At 35.7% G+C, this 26,689-nt stretch overlaps 2 protein-coding genes across 3 annotated transcripts; one reads left to right on the forward strand and one right to left on the reverse strand.

The window, feature by feature from the left end:
• Nucleotides 1-4,064: 4,064 nt before the first annotated feature.
• LOC121207977 (polyubiquitin) lies at nt 4,065-4,607 on the forward strand. Its single transcript, XM_041078518.1, has one exon. The coding sequence runs from the start codon at nt 4,065-4,067 to the stop codon at nt 4,605-4,607; it is 543 nt and encodes a 180-aa protein (XP_040934452.1).
• A 204-nt stretch (nt 4,608-4,811) lies between these two features.
• LOC107901878 (CRIB domain-containing protein RIC5) lies at nt 4,812-6,214 on the reverse strand. 2 transcript variants are annotated; one of them, XM_016828056.2, is made up of 5 exons: nt 5,913-6,214; nt 5,671-5,749; nt 5,471-5,571; nt 5,247-5,319; nt 4,812-5,128 (listed from the first exon to the last, which is right to left on the reverse strand). In XM_016828056.2, exons 2-5 carry the CDS (start codon nt 5,714-5,716, stop codon nt 4,812-4,814), a joined length of 537 nt encoding a protein of 178 aa, XP_016683545.1. In that variant the 5' UTR covers nt 5,717-5,749; nt 5,913-6,214. The 2 variants fall into 2 exon arrangements, with proteins under 2 accessions (XP_016683545.1, XP_016683536.1); XM_016828047.2 differs by having other exon boundaries at nt 5,671-5,834.
• Between the last annotated feature and the right edge of the window lie 20,475 nt (nt 6,215-26,689).

A 26,689-nucleotide genomic window follows, 5' to 3' on the forward strand; every position in this document is an offset into this window, starting at 1 on the left:
TTATCATCTAGAAGGCAAAGAATGAGAATATTTCGAAGTGAATGGAAACAATCAAATGAATTTATCATCCCTCCTACACCCATTGCTAAAGAACATGATAAGGGTTTGACATCTGTGGGCCAGAATACTGAAGATCCTCTTCCAATTGAAGAGGTCCTAATTGCACCCACTGATCAGACTAATAAGGCTAGGGACTAAAATTTCCTTTGTATAGTTTTGTTCATTATTTTCTTTGTTAATGTATTTTTATCTTTAGCAATGAAACCATCATTTGCCTTTTTTTCTTCCTCTTTGCTTCACCATCATCTCTTGTTAATACATTTATCAAATAATAGAATAATTTCAAAATATTTGAGGAACTCTATCAGGATTTGTGTATTGTGCATACAAGGCCCCCTTCACTTCTTCACGGTCCAAGAACCAGCTAAACCGTGCTTTGATACCAACTTTTCACACCCTCAACCCAATCCAATTTTCCAAATCCATATCTCGATTATTAACAACATATACAAATAAAAACTTAACCTAGTTATACGAATTTCATTCACTTACAAGTTGCTTAGTTACAAAATTTCAAACTAATTTACATGAATACATACAATAAGTAAAAACAATTACAACTCGTGGTAATAGGTTACAACGATACCTATATAAAAATTCTAATCCATTATAGATGCCTCAAAGTAAGGATTTCCAAGTGACATTTCAGACCTTAAACACATTGCCAAACTCGCTTTGTATGCATAATAACCCGATACACCACTTCTTGGCTTATTACCTGGATTGTCCCTCCTAGCATAGACCTACGTCATCTTGCATGTAACATAACACACACATATAAGTTCATAAGAACTTAGTGAGGGAAAACATCATTTACTTGAGTCATATTTGCATAAGGCGTTTTATGATTGAGTTTGACCCCCTATCATTCTCAACATTCAACTTTGTCTCTGATGAATACTTCCTTTAGTTTTACTTTTTTATACTCGGCTGTTATTATACCTTCCATTGAAACTATATCCTTCTTTTCAATGTTTTCGATACATCCCTTACATCCTTCAAACTTTGAGCCATCACCTTATCACGAATCGAGAAGAACACATACAAAGATGACAAATTCTTTCTTTGAACATTCAATTCTTACATCCTTATTCAGGGCACATTTTCAATACCAAACCTTTACCTCTTTATATCTTTTTGATTCGTTATTTTTAGTAAAGTCACACCCTCATAAAATACACTATAGTGAAATTCTTAAAGATATTATGCCTTACTAATTACTCTTAAGGACTACATTGTTTACGCCAATTAACCTAATACAAAACCTGTCACAAAGAATATTTCTATAAAGTGTGCCACAGAACATCTCTTACAGGGTTCGCCATGAAAGTCTTTCCTTCATATTTTGCTAATAAGGCTATTCTTCCAATGTTCACCATAAGGGCTATTCTTTCATAGTTTTCCACAAAGTCTTATCTTTCATGATCCACCAAAAGGGATTTTCATTCAAGATCTACCACAAAGGTGTTCTTTTCATATTACTCCACAAAGGCTATCATATCAAAATTCACCACAGAAGCTATTCTATCTGAGTTCACCACAAGGGCATTTTCCTTCCTGACTTGTTTACAAATAAACTCACATCTCGTGAGGTTTGTCCATCATCGTACTGGGACACACATAAACCTTATTGGGCAATCACCATTCATTTAGTTCCTTTTGAAAGGTGCCATGGCCATGGACTTTTTATTTCAAATTTCGTGTTTAAAGTCCTGACGGGTCCCTTTAAACATCACCGTGGTGAGCAGACACTGACTCTCTTGAGAAACGCTTCTTGCACTTATAAAGTTTAAGCCTAACCTTTTATTTTACCAACATATACCCACATTCACTTCTGACTCATAGTACACATTTCAAGCATACATGTATGATAACCATACCTCAGTATCACATTACTTATTCACCATTCATCATATACTTGAACTTACCAGATTCCATACTAGCTATACATACTATCCTCAGCCAACAATCATACATTTACAAATATCCTTCAGTAATTACTCATATAGTTACATACATACTATGCAGTACATTTCATGATCTCCGCTTCATATTTCGTTTAATATTCTACATATCTCCTTGCATGAACAGTACATATGCAAGAGTCAGCATAAAGACTCATCTCACAACCTCAGCTAGTAGCTTGAACTCCAAGTCCAACAAGAAACTATAGCAACCACTGCTTATAAAATAAACACCATTAAAACTCGTTCGTAACCTCCACTATCATCTCAAACCAAGATAACCCTCATATAATACTTACCTTAACATGGAGTAGTCACTAAAAAAGATCTAGATTTTCAACTTCAGCTTAAAGGAGTGAGAGAGAGAGAGAGAACCTTCTGAAAGTTTTCTTAAGTTTTTTCAAGGAAGAAGTGAAGTGAAAAAAAGGCAAGTATTCAAGTAAATAAAGAAGTTTTGTCCAAAAATAAATAAAAATCTTAAAGTTTTATGATTTTTAGTATATTTTTAATTTTTAATATATATTTTATAATTTTTAATAATAATCGACGTTGGCATATTTTTAAATTGCCACGTGAATGTAACACCGACTGCCAGAGTATATCACCACTTAAAAAAGTTAATAAAATCATTAAGTTTTCATCATTTATGGATAATTTAACATAAAATTTAAAATCTGAGGGTTAAATAAAGGGTAAAAAATATGTATATTTTTATATTTTAACTGTTTGAGGCCAAATACCTCCTCAATCTGAGGTCATATGTTGTTTTACCTCGACTGGAAGCTCTACAGGCTTTGTTTCTCTCTCACTAATTCTATTTCTCTCTCTTTCCTGTTGTATTCAATAATTTGTTTCTTTTCAATTCGAATCCGGAGGCTTTTTTTTATAATCAGTGAATCACCATGAAACCATCTGCGGCTGAAAGACCCCATGTTGGCTCCTCTGAAGAAGAGGTTTATGTTCCTTTTCCTTCTTCAAAAGAACAATGATTGATCTTTTTTGTTTTTCTTTCTTTCCTTCTTTTTTCATTGTACAAAATAATTTAATGGAAAACCCAATTTGATTTTCTTTTTTCTTCCCCTTTCTGGGTATGTTTGTTCTGTTTGAGTTAATTTTCTTGTTCAAGTTTCATCTGGAAATGTTAATGGCTAATCATAAAAGACATTCTTTTTGCTGGCTATACATTGTGCTTTTTCTGATATGAATGTACTAAAGTGCCTTTGGTTGATTGATATCATTTATATTGCAGAAAGATTTAAATATGATGAAACGTGTTCATTCTTGTGATTTGATTTCATAATCTTGTTAATAGACATCATTTCTGAAACATGAAGTTCAATTTTATTCTTGAATGCTTCTTCTTTTCGTTCATCAAGGAGATTAAGTTTCAATCTTGGCAATGAATTCCTTGTTCGTAAAGGTAACCGAAGGTTTTGAGTTTATCCAACAATGTATGATTTAGTGTTTGCTTATTCCGAGTTATTGTTTGTAGATACCTGTATACTTGAAGTTGGTGAAGACGGTCGCCTGGAAAGTTAAACCTACTGAAACTGTGAAGAATTTGAAGGCATTATTATATGAAAAAGGAATCGATTCCGAGACTATTCGGGATCTTTGCTTTGCTGGTAAACTGCTCAATGATGATGAAAGGCTAGTTGATCATGGTATTCAGAGAACTCCACTCTCCGTTTACTTCTCCAGAATTTCGACGTAGTGAAGCTACACATCAAAATACCATCAGAGCAAAGGACCATTGTAGTGGAAGCAAGGGCTAATGATACCGTGGAAAGTATCAAGTCATTGATCAAGGTGACAGAGGGGATCGAATTGAATCGATTCTCTCTTATATATGAAGGAAAACTACTTGAAGAGGATTGGACTCTGAGCTCTCTTGAGGTAAAGAATGAGTCCACCATTTGTGTTGTTTTCAGCCAAAAGGATGTGCTTTCGATTTATGTCAAAGCATTATCCGGGAAAGTTGCAAAACTTAAGGTTAAAGTAACGTTTTCGGTAGCCGATGTCAAAGCAATTGCTGATACTATGTTGGGTACTTCAGCAGGCAGTTTGTTCTATTTAGGCCAGCAACTCGAGGATTCGAAGATATTGGCTTGTTATGACATCAAAGAGGAATCAATGCTGCAAATTTTGCATTCCCTATTTCAAGTGTTTGTCAAGACTTGGAGTGGGAGAACCTTAACTCTTGATGTACAGCAGAATATGACGGTCCAAGATGTGAAGGACAAGATTTTCAAGAAGCTGAAGATTCCGGTTCATCTTCAGGGTATTATATTTTCGGGAAAACGACTCGAAGGAGGACGTGATCTGGCCAGTTACCTTATCCAGAAACATAGCACATTTTCTATGGTACTTGCACCATCATCAACCATCATGCGTATCGAAGTAGGCAAAATTACTAGCTCTATTTCTCACTTCTCCATCGTTCGTACTGTGAAGGAAATGATTCGATCGAAGAAAGGAATTACGGTGAAGGAAATACTATATGGTGAGAAGGCATTGGATGATGAATTCTCTTTGGAACATTATGGGATCAACAAGGAAACTGAATTGACTGTTGTGTATTGAAGTAAACATTCATAGGAGATTTACATTGTGATGCAATGATAATCTATGTTATTCGGATTTCTCATAATATCTTTTTCCAACTTTGGAATTGGAAATCAACATAAAAGAATTATTCTCTAAATATATGAATTCTTTTTTTGGAAAAAAAATTAAGTTTAAAACCTGTACTTTACAAATAACACACCCTTCTAAACTTTGATCTCTTCAATACTCGAATCTGGATGGCGAAGGAGACCTATCTGATCCACATGATTCCTTTGGTTTCTTTTGCCGAGATTTTTTCGGGATGTCAGGTAGTACTACTTGAGAAGATGGTTCAGTGGCACGACGGTTTCGCATTTCACGGGAAGATGAATCTCGATTAGTGGATTCCATTGAGAGGTTCGATGTACGCTGGCGCCTAGCTTTCTTCTCGGACACTTTCGGTGAACCTCCTCCAGGTGAGCCGATGCTTGCGGATTGTTTGCGTCTCGACTTCTTTTGCTTCTCATTGCTAGTAGGTGGTAATGAGTCCTGATTTCCTGCACCAAGATTGACATTTAAATATTACTTGTAAGGAGATTTTGGCTATTCTGACGCTCTGAGAAGTTGATTTTGACTAAATCTGTTTAATTGGTGAAAAGCAAAAATGCACCAAACCTGCAGGTGGAGGCTTTAATTGTTGATTACCATTTACAGGAGTTGATGAGAACTCAGAATTGAACTCATCCATCTGTATGGATAAAAAAATGGATAAATTTGACATTTTTCTCAATTATCTGGGATTTAAATAGCAGCCGATTTTCATCGTAATTTACTGCAATAACATTCGTCATTCCTGCAATCACGACCGAAAAGTAAAGCAAATGAAAATCATACCATACCCAGCTCGGTTTATTGGCGGAAGGACCATCCATACCGATATGAGCAACATGTTTTACATCTGTAGGATTTCCAATTTGCATTTCTGGTTCTTTTTCATCCTCTGAAAAAATGTTGATGATAAATAATATTTTAAGCAATTACAAGTACAATAAATGCAGCAATTTTTTATTTTAATTATGGGGAAAAAAAGGGTACTCACCAAAAATTTGGGAAATGTATTTCAAACCTCTTAAAAGACCCTTCATTTTTGCTGTAATCAACAATGGCGGATTCTTTACCTATGCAAATATGAAATCTTCCTCACTCAAAAGTAGAAAGATATACTTGTTTTCTCAGATGTGAAGTAAAAACAAAGCAAGAATCCTGAATATAAAAGTATAAATAAAACATTTAAAAGGGAATGATTATATGGTAGAGATAAACAAATATGAAAAAACATACCTACAAATTGTGATGCTGAAGCTCTTAAAATTTGGAATCTCTTTGTACATTACTGATTCATATATGTTTAAAAAAACAAATTAATTTGCTTCAAATAGTCCTAAACTAGGGGAAAATATCCAAAGAATCAAAAAGGAAAAAAGAAAACCAAAGAAGAGGAGATTGAACTCATTCAATTCATCATAGTTGTGGCTTTGCAGTCAAAGAGAAGAGAAGGGAAGATGAAGAAGCTTCTCCCAGTAGATGCATTCACTATTTTGGGTTTCGTTTCCTTTTATGAAGGTTTATTTTAATGAATACGAGGGAAAAACGGTTCAAGCAAAATGAATGGCAAACCGCAACAATGTGTTAGAGGGATCCATTTATATGGGATTAATTTAAAAAATTTCAAAGCTAATTTTGAGTTTGTATAATTTCTTATTAAGATTATTTTTCATATTTATTTTTTTTAAGTTTAAATTAATTTAATTAAAATAATTTTGGTTTCAAATAAATTATTAAAATTATTAAAATTTGAAATCAGATTAAATTAAAATTTTAAATGTAAAATATTCTTTTTAAAAGAGTTTACAACTACAATTAAAATCATAATTAAATTACAAACAAAACAAATGCATGTTTCATTAATAATAATTAAAATCAACTTAATACCTGATTAAAATAAAAATAAATATGAATCTAAACTTCAATAAATTCGGATAGCCCCATGAGATTTAAAATAAAAATAGGAGAGAACTTGAGCATGCTATTTAAGTAAAATGTGACTTAAACTTGAAAACTTTGTTCTCAATATCTCATCTTTGCCATTAACCAAATTATTAAACACTCTATTGAAATCATTGGTTGAAGGATATTCAATAAAATTAAGCTCTACTCATTTTTCTTTAAAGAAAAGTTTATTATTATAAATAGAGTATATACATAATTACAATAAGTTCAAATATATGTTTGAATTATTATAATGTAAAATTAAATTATACATGGCATACAAATATGATGAGATTAGAGATTCATCCTAAGGGACAGGAATTAAAAATTTTAGAGTGTAAGGTCAAACTAAAAAAAATAAAACCTTTTAAAAATGTCATATAAATTAATATATAATATTCATACTTGATAAATTAATATATAATATAGTTAAATGAAAGAGCAATATAAAATTATTAAATTAATAACTTAAAAAGGTGCATAAAATAAATTCTATTAACTCATATTTTTTGACAATTGTACATAACATTTTTTTAATGTGTTGGAACCATTGAATTATCTTCTCCTTATCAGTAATTTAAAAAAAATATGAAATAAATAATTTTCAAAAATCAAGATTTACTATTATCAAATAATACATATGTAGTTTTAACTTTACTAATATACCAAACAATTTTATAATATAAATTCAATATTTGTAAATTTCTATAATAAAAGTCCAATATTTAATTTTTCATCATTTTTTCATTTATCAAATAAAAACTTAATAAATATAATTAATAGGACAAATTATACAAAATAGAAGATAAATTGATAACACAATAATATAAATTCGTTATTTATAAATTATTCTTCATGATGCCAACATATAACTGGAATTTAAGGGTGAGAGTTAGGGTAATTCTAAGCATTGTATTAAAAAAATAGTAGTTTTTCACTAAAATAAAAATTACATAAATGTTTTTTGGTGTCATGAGAATATGATATGTCAAACACAAGATTATGTCAGGGGGTTAGATCTTTTGTCTTGCAATCCGTGCGGCCTTAAGCGATTCCTTCGCTTCAAATACGCCTAAGTTAGCCTAAGTCTCACAAAGTGAAGATTCTTGTAGAATTCCTCTAAGGCACCAAAATATAGCAAAAGCAATCTCAAAGACAAAAGAAGCTTGAAAAAACAAAATAGCCAAAGAAAAACAATGCACACAAGGTGTTTGAGTAAATGCTCTTAATATATTCTTTAACACTCAAAGAATAACAAACAATGGATACAATGAGTGATTACAACTGAGGGGGAGGCTCTCTATTTATAGTTGAGCTCCCCCAAAACCGACAATATAGATCGAGTTACATCAACAAACGAGATTGAAACATATTTACAATCAAAGGATTATCTAATCTCCTAGATTATAAAATCAAATCTTATTATATTACATCTCTTCTAATATTACTTTCTCTATTTACCAAGGTAACCCTAATTTTCCATAATTGCAACAAGGCTTCAAGTAGATGGGCTTCATCACTCATTCTTTGAATCAAGCTAGTTTAACTGGGTTAAATGAGCCCCATTTAATATGTAAACCTTAATGGAACGCTCTTTGTGCTTTGGTCACGGGCTTCAAACTACGGCCCGTGACATTCTCCCTCACCCATTCTCGCAACGCCCTCATTGCATCCTCAGGATGGCACTGCTTTGATTCACCTCAAAACTTTCACGATGCCTTGTCCTTTCTCGACTAGTCTCACTATCGAGTAGTCCCACCTCTCGAAACCTTTTCCTTGACTTTCGTCATTTTCTAATTTTAACCGTTTCACTCATTGGTACATCTCGTTCGCAAGAGCTCGCCGCTCTTACTCGCCCACATTGTGACTTGTCTCGATCAGGATCCCCTTGATCTGAACAAATCGACTTTGGCATTCTTACATTGAACATCGTGTTAACCTTAAGTCTCGCTACTAAATTTTGTTTGTAAGCGCTTTGGTCCACCCGCTTCAGAACTCTGAAAGGGCCCATGTGTCTTTGCAAAGCCAATGGAAAGTTAAAATGAAAAACACTACTAAGGTGTTTGAGATGTACCTTACACACAACTTTTACTCTTCTCAATTGTCCAGGTTGCATCACCGTTTTATCCCCAAAGTTTGATGTACAACCCACCTCTCATAGGTGGTAGCTCTTTTGATGACTCAACAGGCTTCATATATGTTTTCTTCCCCACTAGCATTTCCAAAGAGGCTTCTTTGACACTCTAATCTACCAAGTCAATGTTCCTCCTATACAAAACATCCTCGACTACTTGGATTGTTGACAACACCTTGGTCCTTATCTTGATTTACCGGCATAACACATGGTGGTTGTGCATCATCATGGATATAAATGCTATCAACAAAGGGAAAAATATCCACTTTAATCTTATAAAGAAAGTTTAAGCCAAGCACAAAATCATAATCATCTAACTGGATTACCACAAAATCTTCCTTTCCCTTTCAATCGCAGATTTGTAGCTCCACTCCTCGAGCTACTCCCACAGTTAGGCCCTCCTCGAAATTTATTGTATTGATCTTCTTATTTGATTTCCTAATTGAGAGGCGCAATTTTTCTGACATGAATAAGTCTGATGTTCCCATATCAATATCACTAGTACATTTTCTTTCTTTGATATTACTGTTTACGTTTTGATTGACCTGGGGTCAACTCACTCGTATATATGCATTGTATTAGTAACAAATAAGAAAATACCAGTAGAATCAACTGAATTTGTGATCAAAGTAATTAATCCATTAGGTCAGTATGTATTAGTTGACAAAGTTTGTAAGAATTACTATTGAAAATCCGGGATTGTAACTTTCTTGCTGATTTGATGATGTTGCCATTTAACAAATTTGATGTTAATCTCGGCATAGACTAATTGGCTTTGCATGATGCGATTGTGAATTTAGATGAAAGCATATTATATTGAAATGTCAGAACGGTGAATCAATTAGTGTTGAATTAGATATAATTGACAATACTACCAGCATTACTTCTACTCTGTCAGCTCAGAAATTTGTGAAAAAAGGGTATGAGGCATATTTGGCGTATATTTTAGATTCTCGAGTTTTATAATTGAAAGTTGAGTTAGTTCCAATTGTTTGTGATGTTGCTGATGTATTTCCAGAAGAGTTGTCAGGATTACTGCCAGTTAGAAAGGTTGAGTTTGCTTTTGAATTAGTGCTAGGACCTTCTCCAATATCGATCGCTCCTTATAGAATGGCCTCATTTGAATCAAAAGAACTAAAAGAACAGTTCTAAGAATTTTTAGATAGAGGGTTTGTTTGTCTGAGCGTATCTTCCTAGGGTGTGCCATTGTTGTTTGTTAAGAAAAAAGACGGGTCAATGCATTTGTGTATTGATTATTGAAAACTGAATAAAGTTATAATTAAAAACAAATATTCATTACCTCACAATGAAGATTTGTTTAATCAGCTAAAAGGTACGACAATGTTTTCAAAAATTGATCATCGTTCTAGATATTATCAGCTTCGGGTTAAAGATTCAAATGTGTAGAAAATAACTTTTCGAACCAGGTATGGACACTATGAATTTTTAGTTATGTCATTCGGTTTAACGAATGCTCTAGTTGCATTTATGGACCTGATGAATAGGATTTTCCAACCATATTTAGATAAGTTCATTGTTTTTATCGATGATATACTGAATTACTCGAGAGATGAGCACACTAAGCATTTGAGCATTGTATTTCAAGCATTACGCGAGAAACAACTATTTGCGAAATTCAATAAATGTGAGTTTTGGCTTTAATAAGTTGGGTTTCTAGGTCACATGGTATCGATAGATTGCATACGAGTTGGTCCTTGCAAGATTTCAGCAATATTAAATTGGAAACCTCCAAGAAATATCACTGAAGTAATAAGTTTTTGGGTTTGGTCGGGTGTTACAGATGTTTTGTTAAAGGCTTCTTGATAGTTGCATTACTAATGACAAAACTACTACAAAAAGATGTTAAATTTGTTTGGTTTGATAAATGTCAACAGAGCTTTGATCAGTTGAAAGTGATGATAACCGAAACCCTTGTATTAATTCAAACAAAGTTCTGGTAAAGAATTTGTGGTATATAGTGATGCTTCATTCAATGATTTAGATTGTGTTTTGATGTAGGAAAGAAAACTTGTCACTTATGCTTCCCGGTAGTTGAAATTGTATGAGAAAAACTATCTGACACACGATTTGGAACTTGCGGCAATTGTTTTTTCCCTGAAAATTTGGCGACATTATTTATGCGAAGAAAAATGTCATATTTCCACTGAACATAAGAGTTTGAAATATCTGATGTCCAAAAAAGAACTGAACTTGTGACAACGTAGATGGTTGGAGTTGTTAAAAGACAACAATTTGGTTATCGACTATCATCTGGGAAAAACTAATATGCGGATTCTTTGAGTCAAAAATCATTGTTTTCTTTGAAAGCTTTGCATAATTGTCTTACACATGTTGATGATGGTTCTATTTTACAGCAGATTCATGAGGCACAGAAAAATGATCTTGATTTGTTTGCTAAAGGAGAACAAGTTGGTAAACTGCAAGGTATAGATTTTCATATTGAAGCTGATGATAGCCTGTACTTCTGAAACAAATTGTGTGTTTCAAAGAATTTTGAAGTTAAACGAGAGATTTTTCAAGAAGCTCACTATACCGTGTATTTGATTTACCCTGGTAGTAATAAAATGTATAGTGACTTAAAACAAATGTATTGGTGGCCATGTATGAAACATGAAATCTCAGATTTTGCATCAAAATGTTTCACTTGTCCGCAGGTTAAATGTAACACTCCTCACCCATATTCAACACCAGAATAGGGTTACAGAGCATTACCGGACTTAGAATACATTTAATCATACATTTCACATACATTCAATCATTACAAATAATTATCATTCAATCTCAATCAATTTGTACATTATACGAGCCTACGAGGCCCTAAATATGCTTTGGGAGTGGTTCAAGACTAAACCGATATCTCAAGAAACTTCCACGAAACCTTAAAAATTTTACACAAAACAGGGGACACACGCTTGTGTGGCAGGCCGTGTGTCTCACACGGCCACCAAACACGCCCGTGTCACAAGCCGTGTGGACATTCGAAATGGGAGCACATGGCTATGTCCTAGCCTGTGTCTGACCCCGTGTAACTCTTAGCCCGTGTCTGACCCCGTGTAACTCTCTAACTTGGGTCACATGGCCAACACACACGCCCATGTGGCTAGCTGTGTGCCCTAAAAATGGCCACACACACCCGTGTGCCAGGCCGTGTACTAGGTCGTGCCAAACCTATAGGGTATACTGACTTATGCCATACAGCCATGTCATACACCCGTGTGTGAGGCCGTATGGAGCATACTAACTTGATTTCTAAAACCACACCAGGGGACACACGGTAGTGTACTTAATCGTGTGTCACACACAGCTGAGACGCACGCCCGTGTCTCTGCCCGTGTGGACAAAAATAGGCTATTTACCAAGCCAATTTGCCACCCCATTTGGTACACACCTTCACCTACGCATATGGCACCAAAACAAAGCATAATAGGTAACCCAAAACAGCCAAATCAAACATAATTCATACCATTTCATCTAAACATTTCTTAGCTTAAACCACAATCACAAACATCCTCATTTCATCAACCATTTCCAAGCAAACATTAAACACATCACAAAATGACATTAGCACACTTTTAAACATACATCATCAACCAAACAAATAGGTCAATTTACATAGCCATATAAAACATTATAAACATAACTTTTATAGGCCAACACAAATTGCCAATTTCACTATCAAGATATAACCAAAATGACCAAAGTCCCTATACATGCCATACGACCCAAAACATAGTTTCAAAGGTACCAAAGTGTTATTGGATAGTGTGATAAAGTATCCGACGATCCCTAAGTCCAAGCTAGCTTTGAAATCACTATAAAACATGGAAAAGCAGCAAAGTAAGCTATATAGCTTAGTAAGATCGTATGTTAACAATAAGCAATTGTCACCATTCATTAGTCATTCAAATAGTAAAAAAAAATATATACAACAATTCTATTAAATCTCAAAGCTATCAAATGATCATTCACATAACTTACCAAAGAAATTATCAATTCCATAGTTTCAATACCCAATTCATTACTGAACGTACCTGTACCATCTCGTACCAATCTCATACTCAACTACATCTTTATTTACCTGTTGAACCATTTGAAATAGAAGTCAGATACTTAAGGGTCTCACATGATAAGTGCCTATATCATGGCTCGAAGCCAAATCAAGGTAACTTATGTAACACCCCATACCCGAGACTGTTTCCGGAGTCGAACACGAGGTATTTACGGACTTATTTCATTGTAAAACACAGTTCATTTAAAATTTCCAGACAAGCTGGCTAACTGCGTCACTGTCACCTTAAAAATCATATCTCGAGTTCCAAAACTCGAAAACCAGTACCGTAAATTTTTCCTGAAACTAGACTCATACTTCCATCTACATTTTTTTTCTAGAATTTTTGGTCGGGCCAATTAGTACAGTTTATTAGTTAAAGTCTCCCCTGTTACAGGGCTCGACTACTCTGACCTTCATGCATTACGACTTAGATATCTTCGTGTACAGGGCTTCAATACTTATGCCGTTTGTTTCTAACGAAACTAGACTCAAAAAGGAATCTATAAATATATGGCATGACTTCTAATTATCTCTGGTTAATTTATAGTGAATTTCCAAAGTCAGATCAGGGGATCCAGAAATCGCTCTGTCCCTGTTCCACGAAAACTTAAATATCTCTTAAAATACGACTCATATGATCGTTTCGTTTCTTCCATATAAAAGTAGATTCATCAAGGTTCGATTACATAATTTATTCACTATTTAATTCTATTCCTACTATTTTTAGTGATTTTTGAAATTTACATCACTGCTGCTGTCAGCATCTGCCTTTAAGGTAGACTTTACCTATTTCATAGTTTCCATGATTCAACTAGCCCTTTAGCATATATAGTACAAAATATGATCATGATTAACCATTCCAATGGCCAATCATTGCCAAGCATATCCACACCTCTCAATAACCATATACATACAAAATGATTATAACACTATGCTCAAAATATATCAGCCATTTTCGCATGGTTATCAAAATATATACAACGCCAAAGTACTTGACTAATAACACAAGGGCAGTCCTATACATGCCATTAGCAGAGTTCAACTAAAAGAGTACCACAAGGGCTTTGATAGTGTGGACGACTTCGACTTTGACAATCCCGAGTCCAATAGCTGACGAACCAAAATCTATAAAATAAAGAACCAAAGAAACGGAATAAGCATTTAATGCTTAGTAAGTTTTGAGCAATGAAATTAGGCACAATTGAAGTATAGCATTCATATGACTAAACGGATAATTTCATATACACACATTCTCAAAATCATACCTACTTCACATTACCAGCCCTTATACTCATACATAAGAGAATCAACTTAACCAAAAGCCGGAAGCTCATTAATCGACTGAGCGAATACTATTTAAAAGGAATCAACTAATCCAATGCGTATACGAAACATACCTCATCGTTGGGATTTTACGAGCATATTAATTGAAATTATTACAGCAAGATCGCTCATTCCCAAACCAAGTACCTTCGGGCTTTAACCGGATATAGCCACTCGCTCAAATGCCTTCGGGACTTAGCCCGGATATAGTAGTTCGCACAAATGCCTTCGGGACTTAGCCCGGATATAGTAACTCGCACAAATGCCTTCGGGACTTAGCCCGGAATTAGTAACTCGCACAAATGCCTTCGGGACTTAGCCCGGAATTAGTCACTAGCACAAATGCCTTCGGGACTTAGCCCGGTTATCATCCGAATATTCATGCACATATCAGTAAATCATGACACATCTTTATTTCATTTTCATAACTAGAATTCAAACACAAGTCAATTATTAAGCATTCCCATTTTCGGCTCAATAGCCACATACAAACAGCATGATTTGGTTTGCTTTATGACATGATCTCTATGCACATACGGCTACCCATCATACGTATAGACTAATTAACTCAACATATAATTCAAGTAGAATCATTATATCACCGTATATTTGTTATGATTATACGTCATGACTTAATCAAATCGTAAACTAAGTTTCATTACTCGAAAACTTACCTCGGATGTTGTCGAACAATTTCGACGGCTATTCAATCACTTTTTCCTTCCCTTTATCGGATTTAGTTCCCTTTGTTCTTGAGCTTAATTTAACAAATAAATTGATTTAATCATTTGAACATCAAAAGAGAAACTCAAGGTACTTAACCCATATATACATTAGACATTAGAGTCACATATATATGAAATCATGAATCAACTCAACATATTAGCCCACACTCTCTTTTAGCCGATTATCTAAGCCAAGATAAAAGCATCAATATGCTTGCCTCTAACCGAATACATGCAACACCAATCTACCTCATGTGGCCGAATATGCATGTCTATGGTGAGGCCGATTATATGCTTAATACTTCCTACAAATATGGTTACTTGTATTGACTACATACCATTTTGTTTCAAGTTCAAAACTCGCCTAATACACATATATACACTAGTAATCAAATACTAACATTTGCACTTCACCTTACTACCATTCTCATCTACTTCCTACCATGGCCGAATGCATCAAGACACCATACCATTTCAATTTTGGTCATGGGTTAAACAAAGAACTTAATGTCTAACTCAAAAATGCTAAAAAGAAATCCAAGAGGCATCAATCACCATCACATGTATCATTACAAAGCTTCACACTTAGCATGCAAATGACATCAACACAAGTCCACCTTAGCTGAAACTTAACTCATCTTCATGCCTCATCACCACAACATCAAACACCAATCAAGAAGACAACACCCATGGCTGAATATCATCTCCATCTCATAGCAAAGATTTAAACCATGGGCTAGGTAGAACTCAACCTAACAACTAAAAATATGCATGAATCTCATGGAACAACATCAACATACCTTAGTCTAGTGAACCACCATAGCCGATTTTCTCCAAGCTCTTCCCTTCTTTTTCTTTCTTCTATTCGGCCAAGTTGAACAACATGAGAACTTTTTCTTTTTTTTTGTTCATCATTTTCCTTTTCATTATTTATTACCATGCTCCTTATTTATCATTCCTCCCATGAAACACTAACATAACATGTTTATAATACCTTTTTACCCATATCATGGCCGGCCACCATCCCAAGTTTTGGGTATTTTGACATGCAAGGACAACATTTTCTAGCATGCATCAATAGGCACTTTAACATTTGCCTAGCACATTTCTAAATTTTCTCACACAAGTCCTATTTAGCAAAATTCACTTACAATTAACAAAATTCAAACATGAAATTTTCACACATGCCTATATACATATAATAAGCATCAAATATAATGGTTAATTATTTTATGACTCGGTCTTGTGGTCCCGAAACCACTTTCCGACTAGGGTCAATTTAGGGCTGTCACAACTCTCCCCCACTTAAGAAATTTTTGTCCCCGAAAATCTTACCGGTAAATAGGTTTGGGTATCGTTCTTTCATAGAGTTCTCGGTCTCCCAAGTAGCTTCTTCCATCCCGTGTTTGAGCCATAACACTTTTACTAAAGGAACCTTTTTGTTTCGTAACTCTTTCACTTCACGAGCCAGGATACGAATCGGTTCTTCTTCATAACTCATATCGGGTCGAATTTCAACCTCTGATGGATTAATTATGTGCGATGGATCAAATCTATAACGTCGAAGCATCAAAACATGAAAGACGTCGTGAATCTTTTCAAGTTCAGGGGGCAAAATCAATCTATACGCAACTGGACCGACTCGTTCGGATATTTCATATGGCCTGATGAACCTCGGACTCAATTTGCCCTTACGCCCAAATCTGAGTATCTTTTTCCAATGTGAAACTTTAAGAAACACTTTATCTCCCACCTGATACTCAATGTCCTTTCGTTTCAAATCCGCATACGACTTCTGACGATCTGATGCTGCCTTCAGACTTTCACGAATTATTTTTACTTTCTGCTCAGCATCTTTAATCAAATCAACTCCGAAAATTTTAGTTTCACCGAGCTCGGTCCAAAACAATGGTGTACGGTATTTTCGACCGTACAAAGCCTCGTAAGGCGCCATCTTAATGCTTGACTGAAAACTATTGTTTTAAGCGAACTCAATCAAAGGTAGATACCGTTCCCATGAACCACTAAACTCAAGGATGCAGCATCTCAACATATCCTCGAGTATCTGAATTATCCGCTCGGATTGACCATCGGTTTGGGGATGAAAAGCGGTGCTAAAATGCAACTTGGTACCCAAAGCTTCTTGCAATCTCTTCCAAAATCGTGAGGTGAATCTCGGATCTCTATCCGACACAATAGAAATGGGTACCCCGTGTAATCTCACAATCTGAGAAACATACAATTCAGCTAGTTTATCCAGTGAATAACCCGTACGTACGGGAATAAAATGAGCCGACTTAGTCAGTCTATCAACAACAACCCAAATCACATCTTTCTTACTTGTCGACAATGGCAACCCAGACACAAAATCCATCGTGACTCGATCCCATTTCCATTCAGGTATCATGATCGGTTGGAGTAAACCCGTAGGCACTTGATGTTCCGCTTTCACTTGTTGGCATATTAAACACTTCGAAACAAAGTCGGAAATGTCTCGTCTCATACCATGCCACCAAAACTGACGTCTCAGATCGTTGTACATTTTCGTGCTCCCCGGGTGAATTGACATTCGGCTACTATGAGCTTTGTTCAGAATCATCGAAATAAGTTTGGAATTTCTTGGAACACACAAACGACTTCTGAACCTCAAACAATCGTCGTCATCAATTTGAAACTCTGATTCCCTATCCGAAACACATTCAGCCCGTTTTGCAACCAATTCATCATCGAATTTTTGAGCTTCACGAATTTGATGAATCAACAATGGTCTAGCCTTTAATTCTGCTACTAACACATTGTAGGATAGAACAGACAAGTGTACATTCATTGCTCGTAAAGCAAACAGTGATTTACGACTCAAAGCATCCGCAACCACATTAGCCTTTCCCGGATGATAGTCAATGACAAGCTCATAATCTTTTAACAACTCAAGCTAACGTCTTTGTCGCAGATTCAAGTCTCTTTGAGTCATCAAATATTTGAGACTTTTGTGATCCAATATACATGGCACTTCTCACCAAATAAGTAATGTCGCCATATTTTCAAAGCGAATACGATGGCAGCCAGTTCGAGATCATGGGTTGGATAATTTTTCTCATGTGGCTTCAGTTGCCTCGATGCATAAGCTACAACTCGACCTTCTTGCATCAATACACAACCCAACCCAAGTAAGGATGCATCACTGTAAATGACGAACTCCTTGCCTGATTCGGGATGCACTAGTACTGGAGCTTCCGTCAAATGAGTTTTCAATTGATCGAAACTTTTCTGACACTTTTCTGTCCATTCAAACTTAACATCTTTCTGAAGTAGTTTCGTCATTGGTGTGGCTATCATCGAGAAACCTTTTACAAACCGTCGGTGGTAACCGGCAAGTCCCAAAAAGCTCCGAACCTCAGTAATATTTCTCGGAGGCTTCCAGTTAAGTATGGCTGAAATTTTGCTCAGATCAACTCGAATACCCGATGCGAATACCACATGACCCAAGAAGCTCACCTCTCTTAACCAGAACTCACACTTACTGAACTTAGCATATAACTGCTTATCTCGTAAAATCTGCAACACTAATCTCAGGTGCTCAGCATGCTCGGTTTCATCTCTTGAGTAGACCAAGATGTCATTGATAAACACAACTACAAACCGGTCCAGATACTGTCTGAAGACCCGATTCATTGGAATCCATAAATACCGCAGGGGCATTAGTGAGCCCAAACGGCATTACTAAGAACTCGTATTGACCGTATCTCGTTCTGAAAGCTGTTTTGGGTATATCCGAATCTTGAATTCGCAACTGATAATAACCCGATCTCAAATCTATCTTTGAAAACACTGAGGCTCCCTTTAGTTGATCAAACAAATCGTCAATGCGCGGTATCGGATATTTTTTCTTTATTGTCACCTTATTCAGCTGACGATAGTCGATGCACAACCTCATGGTTCCGTCCTTCTTTTCACAAATAATACTGGTGCACCCCAAGGTGAGAAACTTGGTCGAGCGAAACCTCTATCCGTCAACTCTTGCAACTGAGCTTTCAATTCCTTTAATTCTGTTGGTGCCATACGATACGGAGCTATCGAAATCGGTGTAGTCCCAGGTACAAGCTCAATACCAAACTCTACCTCCCGAACAGGTGGTAAACCCGGTAATTCTTCGGGAAAAACATCCAAATATTCACAAACCACCGGCACAGATTCAGGCTTCTTTTCTAACTCTTTGTCATCAAGTACATATGCAAGGTATGCTTCGCACCCCTTTCTTACATATTTCTGAGCCAACATCGATGATATTACAGCTGGCGACCCATTCAAGTCAGTAGACTCAACTCGAATCATCTCATTATTTGCACACCTCAAATCGATAGTTTTGCTTTTGCAATTTACAACTGCGTCGTGAACTGTTGGCCAATCCATACCGAGGATAACATCAAATTCATCAAACGGTAAAAGCATCAAATTGGCCGGAAAGCAGGAACCTCTGATTTCTAAGGGACATTTCTTACACACTTTGTCGACCAGCACATAACGACCCAAGGGATTTGACACCCGAATTACGAACTCAGTAGACTCAACAGGTAAAGTCTTACTGGTTGCTAAGGTTTCACATATATAAGAATGAGTAGAACCAGGGTCAATCAAAGCAATCACATTAGTATCAAAGAGAGTGAAAGTACCGGTAATAACATTAGGCGAAGAAGCATCCTCGCGTGCACGTATAGCATAAGCTCTAGTAGGCGCACGAGCCTTAGATCTGGTTGTAGCATCTCTAGATCCTCTCTGACCGCCACTAGCATTGTCCGTGTTTCTAGACGGTCTACCTCGAGCAGTAGTAGCACCTGGTTTCCCACTCTGATTTACATTTTGTTCAGACAGTCTCGGGCAATCCTTGATAAAATGGTCAGCTGATCCGCATTTATAACAGGAGCGGTCATGGAATCTACAACTCCCCGAATGCCATTTACCACAATACTGGCACTCCGTTCTGTCTCGACGATCGTTTCCAACACTGGCGACCAAAAGTGACTCGTGTACTCACAGGGGGTCGATCACGATCTCGTCTAGAAAAACCCGAAGTGTCTCTAGACCGGCCTAAGTCATCTCTAAATTTCTTCGATGACTGTTGGAAGGGCTTTCCCGAAGATCTCTTACGAAACTCATTTGCTCCCATATCAGCTTTCCTTTTCTCCTTACTGAGCTCCTCGGCTTTGCAAGCTCGCTCGACAAGTACCACAAATTCTCGGATTTCTAAAATGCCAACATACAGCTTTATATCATCATTCAGTCCATCTTCGAAACGTTTACACATCACAGCTTCTGAAGAAATGCATTCTCGTGCGTACCGGCTAAGCCTCACAAATTTTCGTTCATAGTCGGTAACCGACATGGAACCTTGTTTAAGTTCAAGAAATTCCTTCCGTTTTTTGTCAATGAATCTCTGACTGATATACTTCTTTCGAAACTCGGTTTGGAAAAACTCCCAAGTTACTTGCTCTCTGGGCACAACAGAAATCAACGTATTCCACCAATAGTAGGCAGAATCACGTAGCAAGGAGATAGTACACTTTAAGCATTCATCGGGTGTGCAAGATAGTTCATCAAGTACCCGAATAGTGTTATCCATCCAAAATTCAGCTTGCTCGGCGTCGTCGCTATTCGTAGCTTTAAATTCAGTAGCCCTGTGTTTTCGGATTCTGTCAACTAGGGGCTTATTTGACCTTATTTGGTCAGTGACCGGAGGCATTGCAGGTGCGGGGGTTGTATTAGTTGGGAATGGGGGTTGTGGAACAGCCGTATTAGTTCAAATGTATTGGTTGAACCAATCATTCATCACGCTATAAAAAGCTTGTCTAACTTCATCGTTCGGATTACTAGCAATAGGTTGAGAGTCCGCCGGCGCTGTCCCTTGCGCGGGAGCAGGCGCTACACTCTCAAGATCATCAGCTACCGCTCGGTTGCGATCGGGATCCATTACTATAAATAAACACATTTTCAATTGTCAAAAATCACCACACTATCAAATAATCACATAATGGCATGTATAGCTAGACCCAAACGTATTACGGTAGTCCTAGAATCGACTAAACCGTAGCTCTGATACCAATAAAATTGTAACACCCCGTACCCGAGACCGTTGCCGGAGTCGAACATGAGGTATTTACGGACTTATTTCATTGTAAAACACAGTTCATTTAAAATTTCCAGACAAGCTGGCTAACTGCGTTATTGTCACCTTAAAAATCATATCTCGAGTTCCAAAACTTAAAAACCAGTTCCGTAAATTTTTCCTGAAACTAAACTCATATTTCCATCTACGGTTTTTTTTCTAGAATTTTTGGTCGGGCCAATTAGTACAGTTTATTAGTTAAAGTCTCCCCTGTTATAGGGTTCGACTACTCTGACCTTCATGTATTACGACTTAGATATCTTCCTGTACAGGGCTTCAATACTTATGCCGTTTGTTTCTAATGAAACTAGACTCAAAAAGAAATCTATACATATATGGCATGACTTCTAATTATCTCTGGTTAGTTTATACTGAATTTCCAAAGTCAAATTAGGGGATCCAGAAATCGCTCTGCCCCTGTTCCACGAAAACTTAAATATCTCTTAAAATATGACTCATATGATCATTTCGTTTCTTCCATATGAAAGTGGATTCATCAAGGTTTGATTAAATAATTTATTCACTATTTAAATCCATTCCTACTATTTTTAGTGATTTTTGAAATTTACATCACTGCTGCTGTCAACATCTGCCTTTAAGGTAGACTTTACCTATTTCATAGTTTCCATGATTCAACTAGCCCTTTAGCATATATAGTACAAAATATGATCATGATTAACCATTCCAATGGCCAATCATTGCCAAGCATATCCACACCTCTCAATAACCATATACATACAAAATGATTATAACACTATGCTCATATAAGCCATTTTCGCATGGCTATCCAAATATATACAACGCCAAAGTACTTGACTAATAACACAAGGGCAGTCCTATACATGCCATTAGTAGAGTTCAACTAAAAGAGTACCACAAGGGCTTTGATAGAGTGGACGACTACGACTTTGACAACCCCGAGTCCAATAGCTGACGAACCAAAATCTATAAAACAGAGAACCAAAGAAACGGAATAAGCATTTAATGTTTAGTAAGTTTTGAGCAATGAAATCAGGCACAATTGAAGTATAGCATTCATATGACTAAACGGATAATTTCATATACACACATTCTCAAAATCATACCTACTTCACATTACCAACCCTTATACTCATACATAAGAGAATCAACTTAACCAAAAGCCGGAAGCTCATTAATCGACTAAGCGAATACTATTTAAAAGGAATCAACTAATCCAATGCGTATACGAAACATACCTCATCGTTGGGATTTTACGAGCATATTAATTGAAATTATTACAGCAAGATCGCTCATTCCCAAACCAAGTACCTTCGGGCTTTAACCGGATATAGCCACTCGCTCAAATGCCTTCGGGACTTAGCCCGGATATAGTAGTTCGCACAAATGCCTTCGGGACTTAGCCCGGATATAGTAACTCGCACAAATGCCTTCGGGACTTAGCCCGGAATTAGTAACCCGCACAAATGCCTTCGGGACTTAGCCCGGAATTAGTCACTAGCACAAATGCCTTCGGGACTTAGCCCGGTTATCATCCGAATATTCATGCACATATCAGTAAATCATGACACATCTTTATTTCATTTTCATAACTAGAATTCAAACACAAGTCAATTATTAAGCATTCCCATTTTCGGCTCAATAGCCACATACAAACAGCATGATTTGGTTTGCTTTATGACATGATCTCTATGCACATACGGCTACCTATCATACGTATAGACTAATTAACTCAACATATAATTCAAGTAGAATCATTATATCACCGTATATTTGTTATGATTATACGTCATGACTTAATCAAATCGTAAACTAAGTTTCATTACTCGAAAACTTACCTCGGATGTTGTCGAACGATTTCGACGGCTATTCAATCACTTTTTCCTTCCCTTTTATCGGATTTAGTTCCCCTTTGTTCTTGAGCTTAATTTAACAAATAAATTGATTTAATCATTTGAACATCAAAAAGAGAAACTCAAGGTACTTAACCCATATATACATTAGACATTAGAGTCACATATATATGAAATCATGAATCAACTCAACATATTAGCCCACACTCTCTTTTAGCCGATTATCTAAGCCAAGATAAAAACATCAATATGCTTGCCTCTAACCGAATACATGCAACACCAATCTACCTCATGTGGCCGAATATGCATGTCTATGGTGAGGCCGATTATATGCTTAATACTTCCTACAAATATGGTTACTTGTATTGACTACATACCATTTTGTTTCAAGTTCAAAACTCGGCTAATACACATATATACACGAGTAATCAAATACTAACATCTGCACTTCACCTTACTACCAATTCTCATCTACTTCCTACCATGGCCGAATGCATCAAGACACCATACCATTTCAATTTTGGTCATGGGTTAAACAAAGAACTTAATGTCTAACTCAAAAATGCTAAAAAGAAAATCCAAGAGGCATCAATCACCATCACATGTATCATTACAAAGCTTCACACTTAGCATGCAAATGACATCAACACAAGTCCACCTTAGCCAAAACTTAACTCATCTTCATGCCTCATCACCACAACATCAAACACCAATCAAGAAGACAACACCCATGGCCGAATATCATCTCCATCTCATAGCAAAGATTTAAACCATGGGCTAGGTAGAACTCAAGCTAACAACTAAAAATATGCATGAATCTCATGGAACAACATCAACATACCTTAGTCTAGTGAACCACCATAGCCGATTTTCTCCAAGCTCTTTCCCTTCTTTTTCTTTCTTCTATTCGGCCAAGTTGAACAACATGAGAACTTTTTCTTTTTTTTTCTTCATCATTTTCCTTTTCATTATTTTATTACCATGCTCCTTATTTTATCATTCCTCCCATGAAACACTAACATAACATGTTTATAATACCTTTTTACCCATAGCATGGCCGGCCACCATCCCAAGTTTTGGGTATTTTGACATGCAAGGACAACATTTTCTAGCATGCATCAATAGGCCACTTTAACATTTGCCTAGCACATTTCTAAATTTTCTCACACAAGTCCTATTTAGCAAAATTCACTTACAATTAACAAAATTCAAACATGAAATTTTCACACATGCCTATATACATATAATAAGCATCAAATATAATGGTTAATTATTTTTATGACTTGGTCTTGTGGTCCCGAAACCACTTTCCGACTAGGGTCAATTTAGGGCTGTCACAACTTATCTGAAATTCTGATATCATGGCCCAAAGACAAATTAGCTGATATGCATGGCTTGAAGCCAAATCAGTTTATCTCGCACCCGTAGTGCTAATCATGGCCCGAAGCCAACTCAAGGTATCCCTAATGACATGTCACTAGCATCCTAAACTATTCCTAAGGGTCAACTGAGACTCCAATTTTTGAATCATCGTCGAATCATTTCCAAACTTTTTCGTAACCACATAATCACAATTCATGCTATATCAAAGCATAAAAAATACATTTGAAACAAAATTATAACATACAAACATACCTCGGATGTTAAAACAACGAATCGAGTCGTTAATAACTTTATCTTTTCCCCGATCCAAATCTGTATTTCTCCTTTCTTGGTCTAAATATATTTAAAATTAACTTATTTATTCATATTTTCATTCAAATTAGTCCAAAACAAACTTTAAAACAATTTACACTTTTACCCTATATTTTTCACATTTTTTACAATTTAGTCCTTATTACACAAAATCACAAATTAATGAAATTCACAATAAACCCATGCTAGCTGAATTACCATAATGCCCCTAGTAGCCCATATTTTACATTTTTTCACATTTTAACCACACATTTTTCATATTTCATCAATTAGCCCCTAATTTGCATTTTAACTAAAAATCACTTAACAAAACTTGTTTAACTAACAACAAATATTCATAATATATCATTAAACATCAAAACCCATACATATTCATCAATGGAAACTTTCAAATTCTTTAACAAATTTACAAATTAGTCCTTGGGCTAGCTACTACTAGATGCAATGATCACAAAAACATAGAAATCATTAGAAACGGGACAAAAATCGTACCTTAATAAGCAAAGATAATCTAGCCGAATGAAAACATCAATATGGTATTTTTCTCCCCTTAAGAAATGGCAATGAAGAAGATGAATGAGCTAAATTTTTGTTTTGTTTTAATTTAATTAACTTTTAAAACTAATTACCAATTTAACCTTGTAATAAATCATTAATGCACATGTTAATGTGTCCATAAATGTCAACCCACAATTTCAATGGTATACTTACCACATAAGGAACTTTAAATTAAGATTCCATAGCTATTGAATACGTTTAGCTAATGGAACTCCATTTTTACACTTTACGCGATTTAGTCCTTTTTAACAAGCTGACCAATCAAATGATAAAATTTATTAATGAAAATTTTACACATACATGCTATCATGCTGTAAATAATTAAAGTAATACTAAAATAATTTTTCAACCTCGAATTTGTGGTCCTGAAACCACTATTTCGATTTGACTAAAAACGAGTTGTTACATTAAAGCAAAGCATCAGGTACCTTCAGGATTGTTACAGCCTATTATGATTTCAGAATGGAAATGTGAACGAGTTACCATGGACTTCGTGTCAGGGTTATCGTTATCACCGAGAAAGAAGATGTAATTTGGGTTGTTGTCAACCATTTGACTAAATCCGCACATTTTATACCTGTACGCACAGATTTTTTGCTTGAGAAATGAGTAGAATTTTATGTTTCTGAGATAGTCAAATTGCATGGTATGCCATTGTTAATTATTTTTGACCGCGATCCACGATTCACCTTTAGATTATAGGGTAAGTTATACGAAGCTTTGGGCACTAAATTGACTTTCAATATAGTGTTCATCCAGAGATATATGACCAGTCTGAGAGAGTGATTCATATACTTGAAGATATACTTCGTTGTTGCATTCTTGAATTTGAAGGCAACTGGGAAAATTTTCATTCATTGGTTGCATTTTCTTATAACAAAAGTTACTAGTCGAGTATTAAAATGGCTACAAACGAAGCTTTGTAGGGTTAAAAATGCAAAACTCCTTCATACTAGACCGAGTAGAGTGAGAAAAAGCTTTTGGGTACTGATTTGATTCGTAAAATTGAAAAAAAGTAAAGGTGATACGAGATTGTTGGAAAGCTGGTTCTGATCATCAGAATCATATGCCGATTTAAAAAGAAAAGACACCGAGTTTTAGGTTGATGATAAAGTATTTTGAAAGTGTCACCTTGGAAAAAGTTCTTCGTTTTGGTCGAAAAGGAAAAATTAGTCCATAATTCATTGGTTCGAATAAAATTATAAAGAAAATTGGGTTGGTAGCTTATCGTTTAGCTTTACCATCAGAACTTGAGAAAATTCACAATGTTTTCCACGTGTCAATGTTGAGACAATACATATCGGATCCCTCTCATGTCATAAATTGCTATGAGTTAAAGGTGTTATATGGCTATAGAAATGTGAATTTATGGGCTTAAGTGGTAATTATACCATATTGATAGATAGTAAACGCTTATGGACATTATTTAGCTAATTGTTAAGGTTATTTTTAAGGGTAATTTGGTAAATAAGTAAACAAAAATCTAATATCATCTTCTTCATTTTCACTTACCAAAACCAAAAACCATCAATTTTATCAAGCTTGAAGGTTCGGTCAACCCTTGTTCTTG

Source organism: Gossypium hirsutum, chromosome A10, assembly GCF_007990345.1.
Source record: "Gossypium hirsutum isolate 1008001.06 chromosome A10, Gossypium_hirsutum_v2.1, whole genome shotgun sequence".
Classification (NCBI taxonomy): domain Eukaryota; kingdom Viridiplantae; phylum Streptophyta; class Magnoliopsida; order Malvales; family Malvaceae; genus Gossypium; species Gossypium hirsutum.

Coding starts and splice junctions, on each gene's coding strand:
- LOC121207977 (XM_041078518.1), top strand. CDS start 4,065: ATGTTGGGTACTTCAGCAGGCAGTTTGTTCTATTTAGGCCAGCAACTC.
- LOC107901878 (XM_016828056.2), bottom strand. CDS start 5,716: ATGAAGGGTCTTTTAAGAGGTTTGAAATACATTTCCCAAATTTTTG. Junction 5,572..5,670: donor ATACATTTCCCAAATTTTTG/GTGAGTACCCTT, acceptor ACATTTTTTCAG/AGGATGAAAAAGAACCAGAA. Junction 5,320..5,470: donor CCGCCAATAAACCGAGCTGG/GTATGGTATGAT, acceptor TTATCCATACAG/ATGGATGAGTTCAATTCTGA.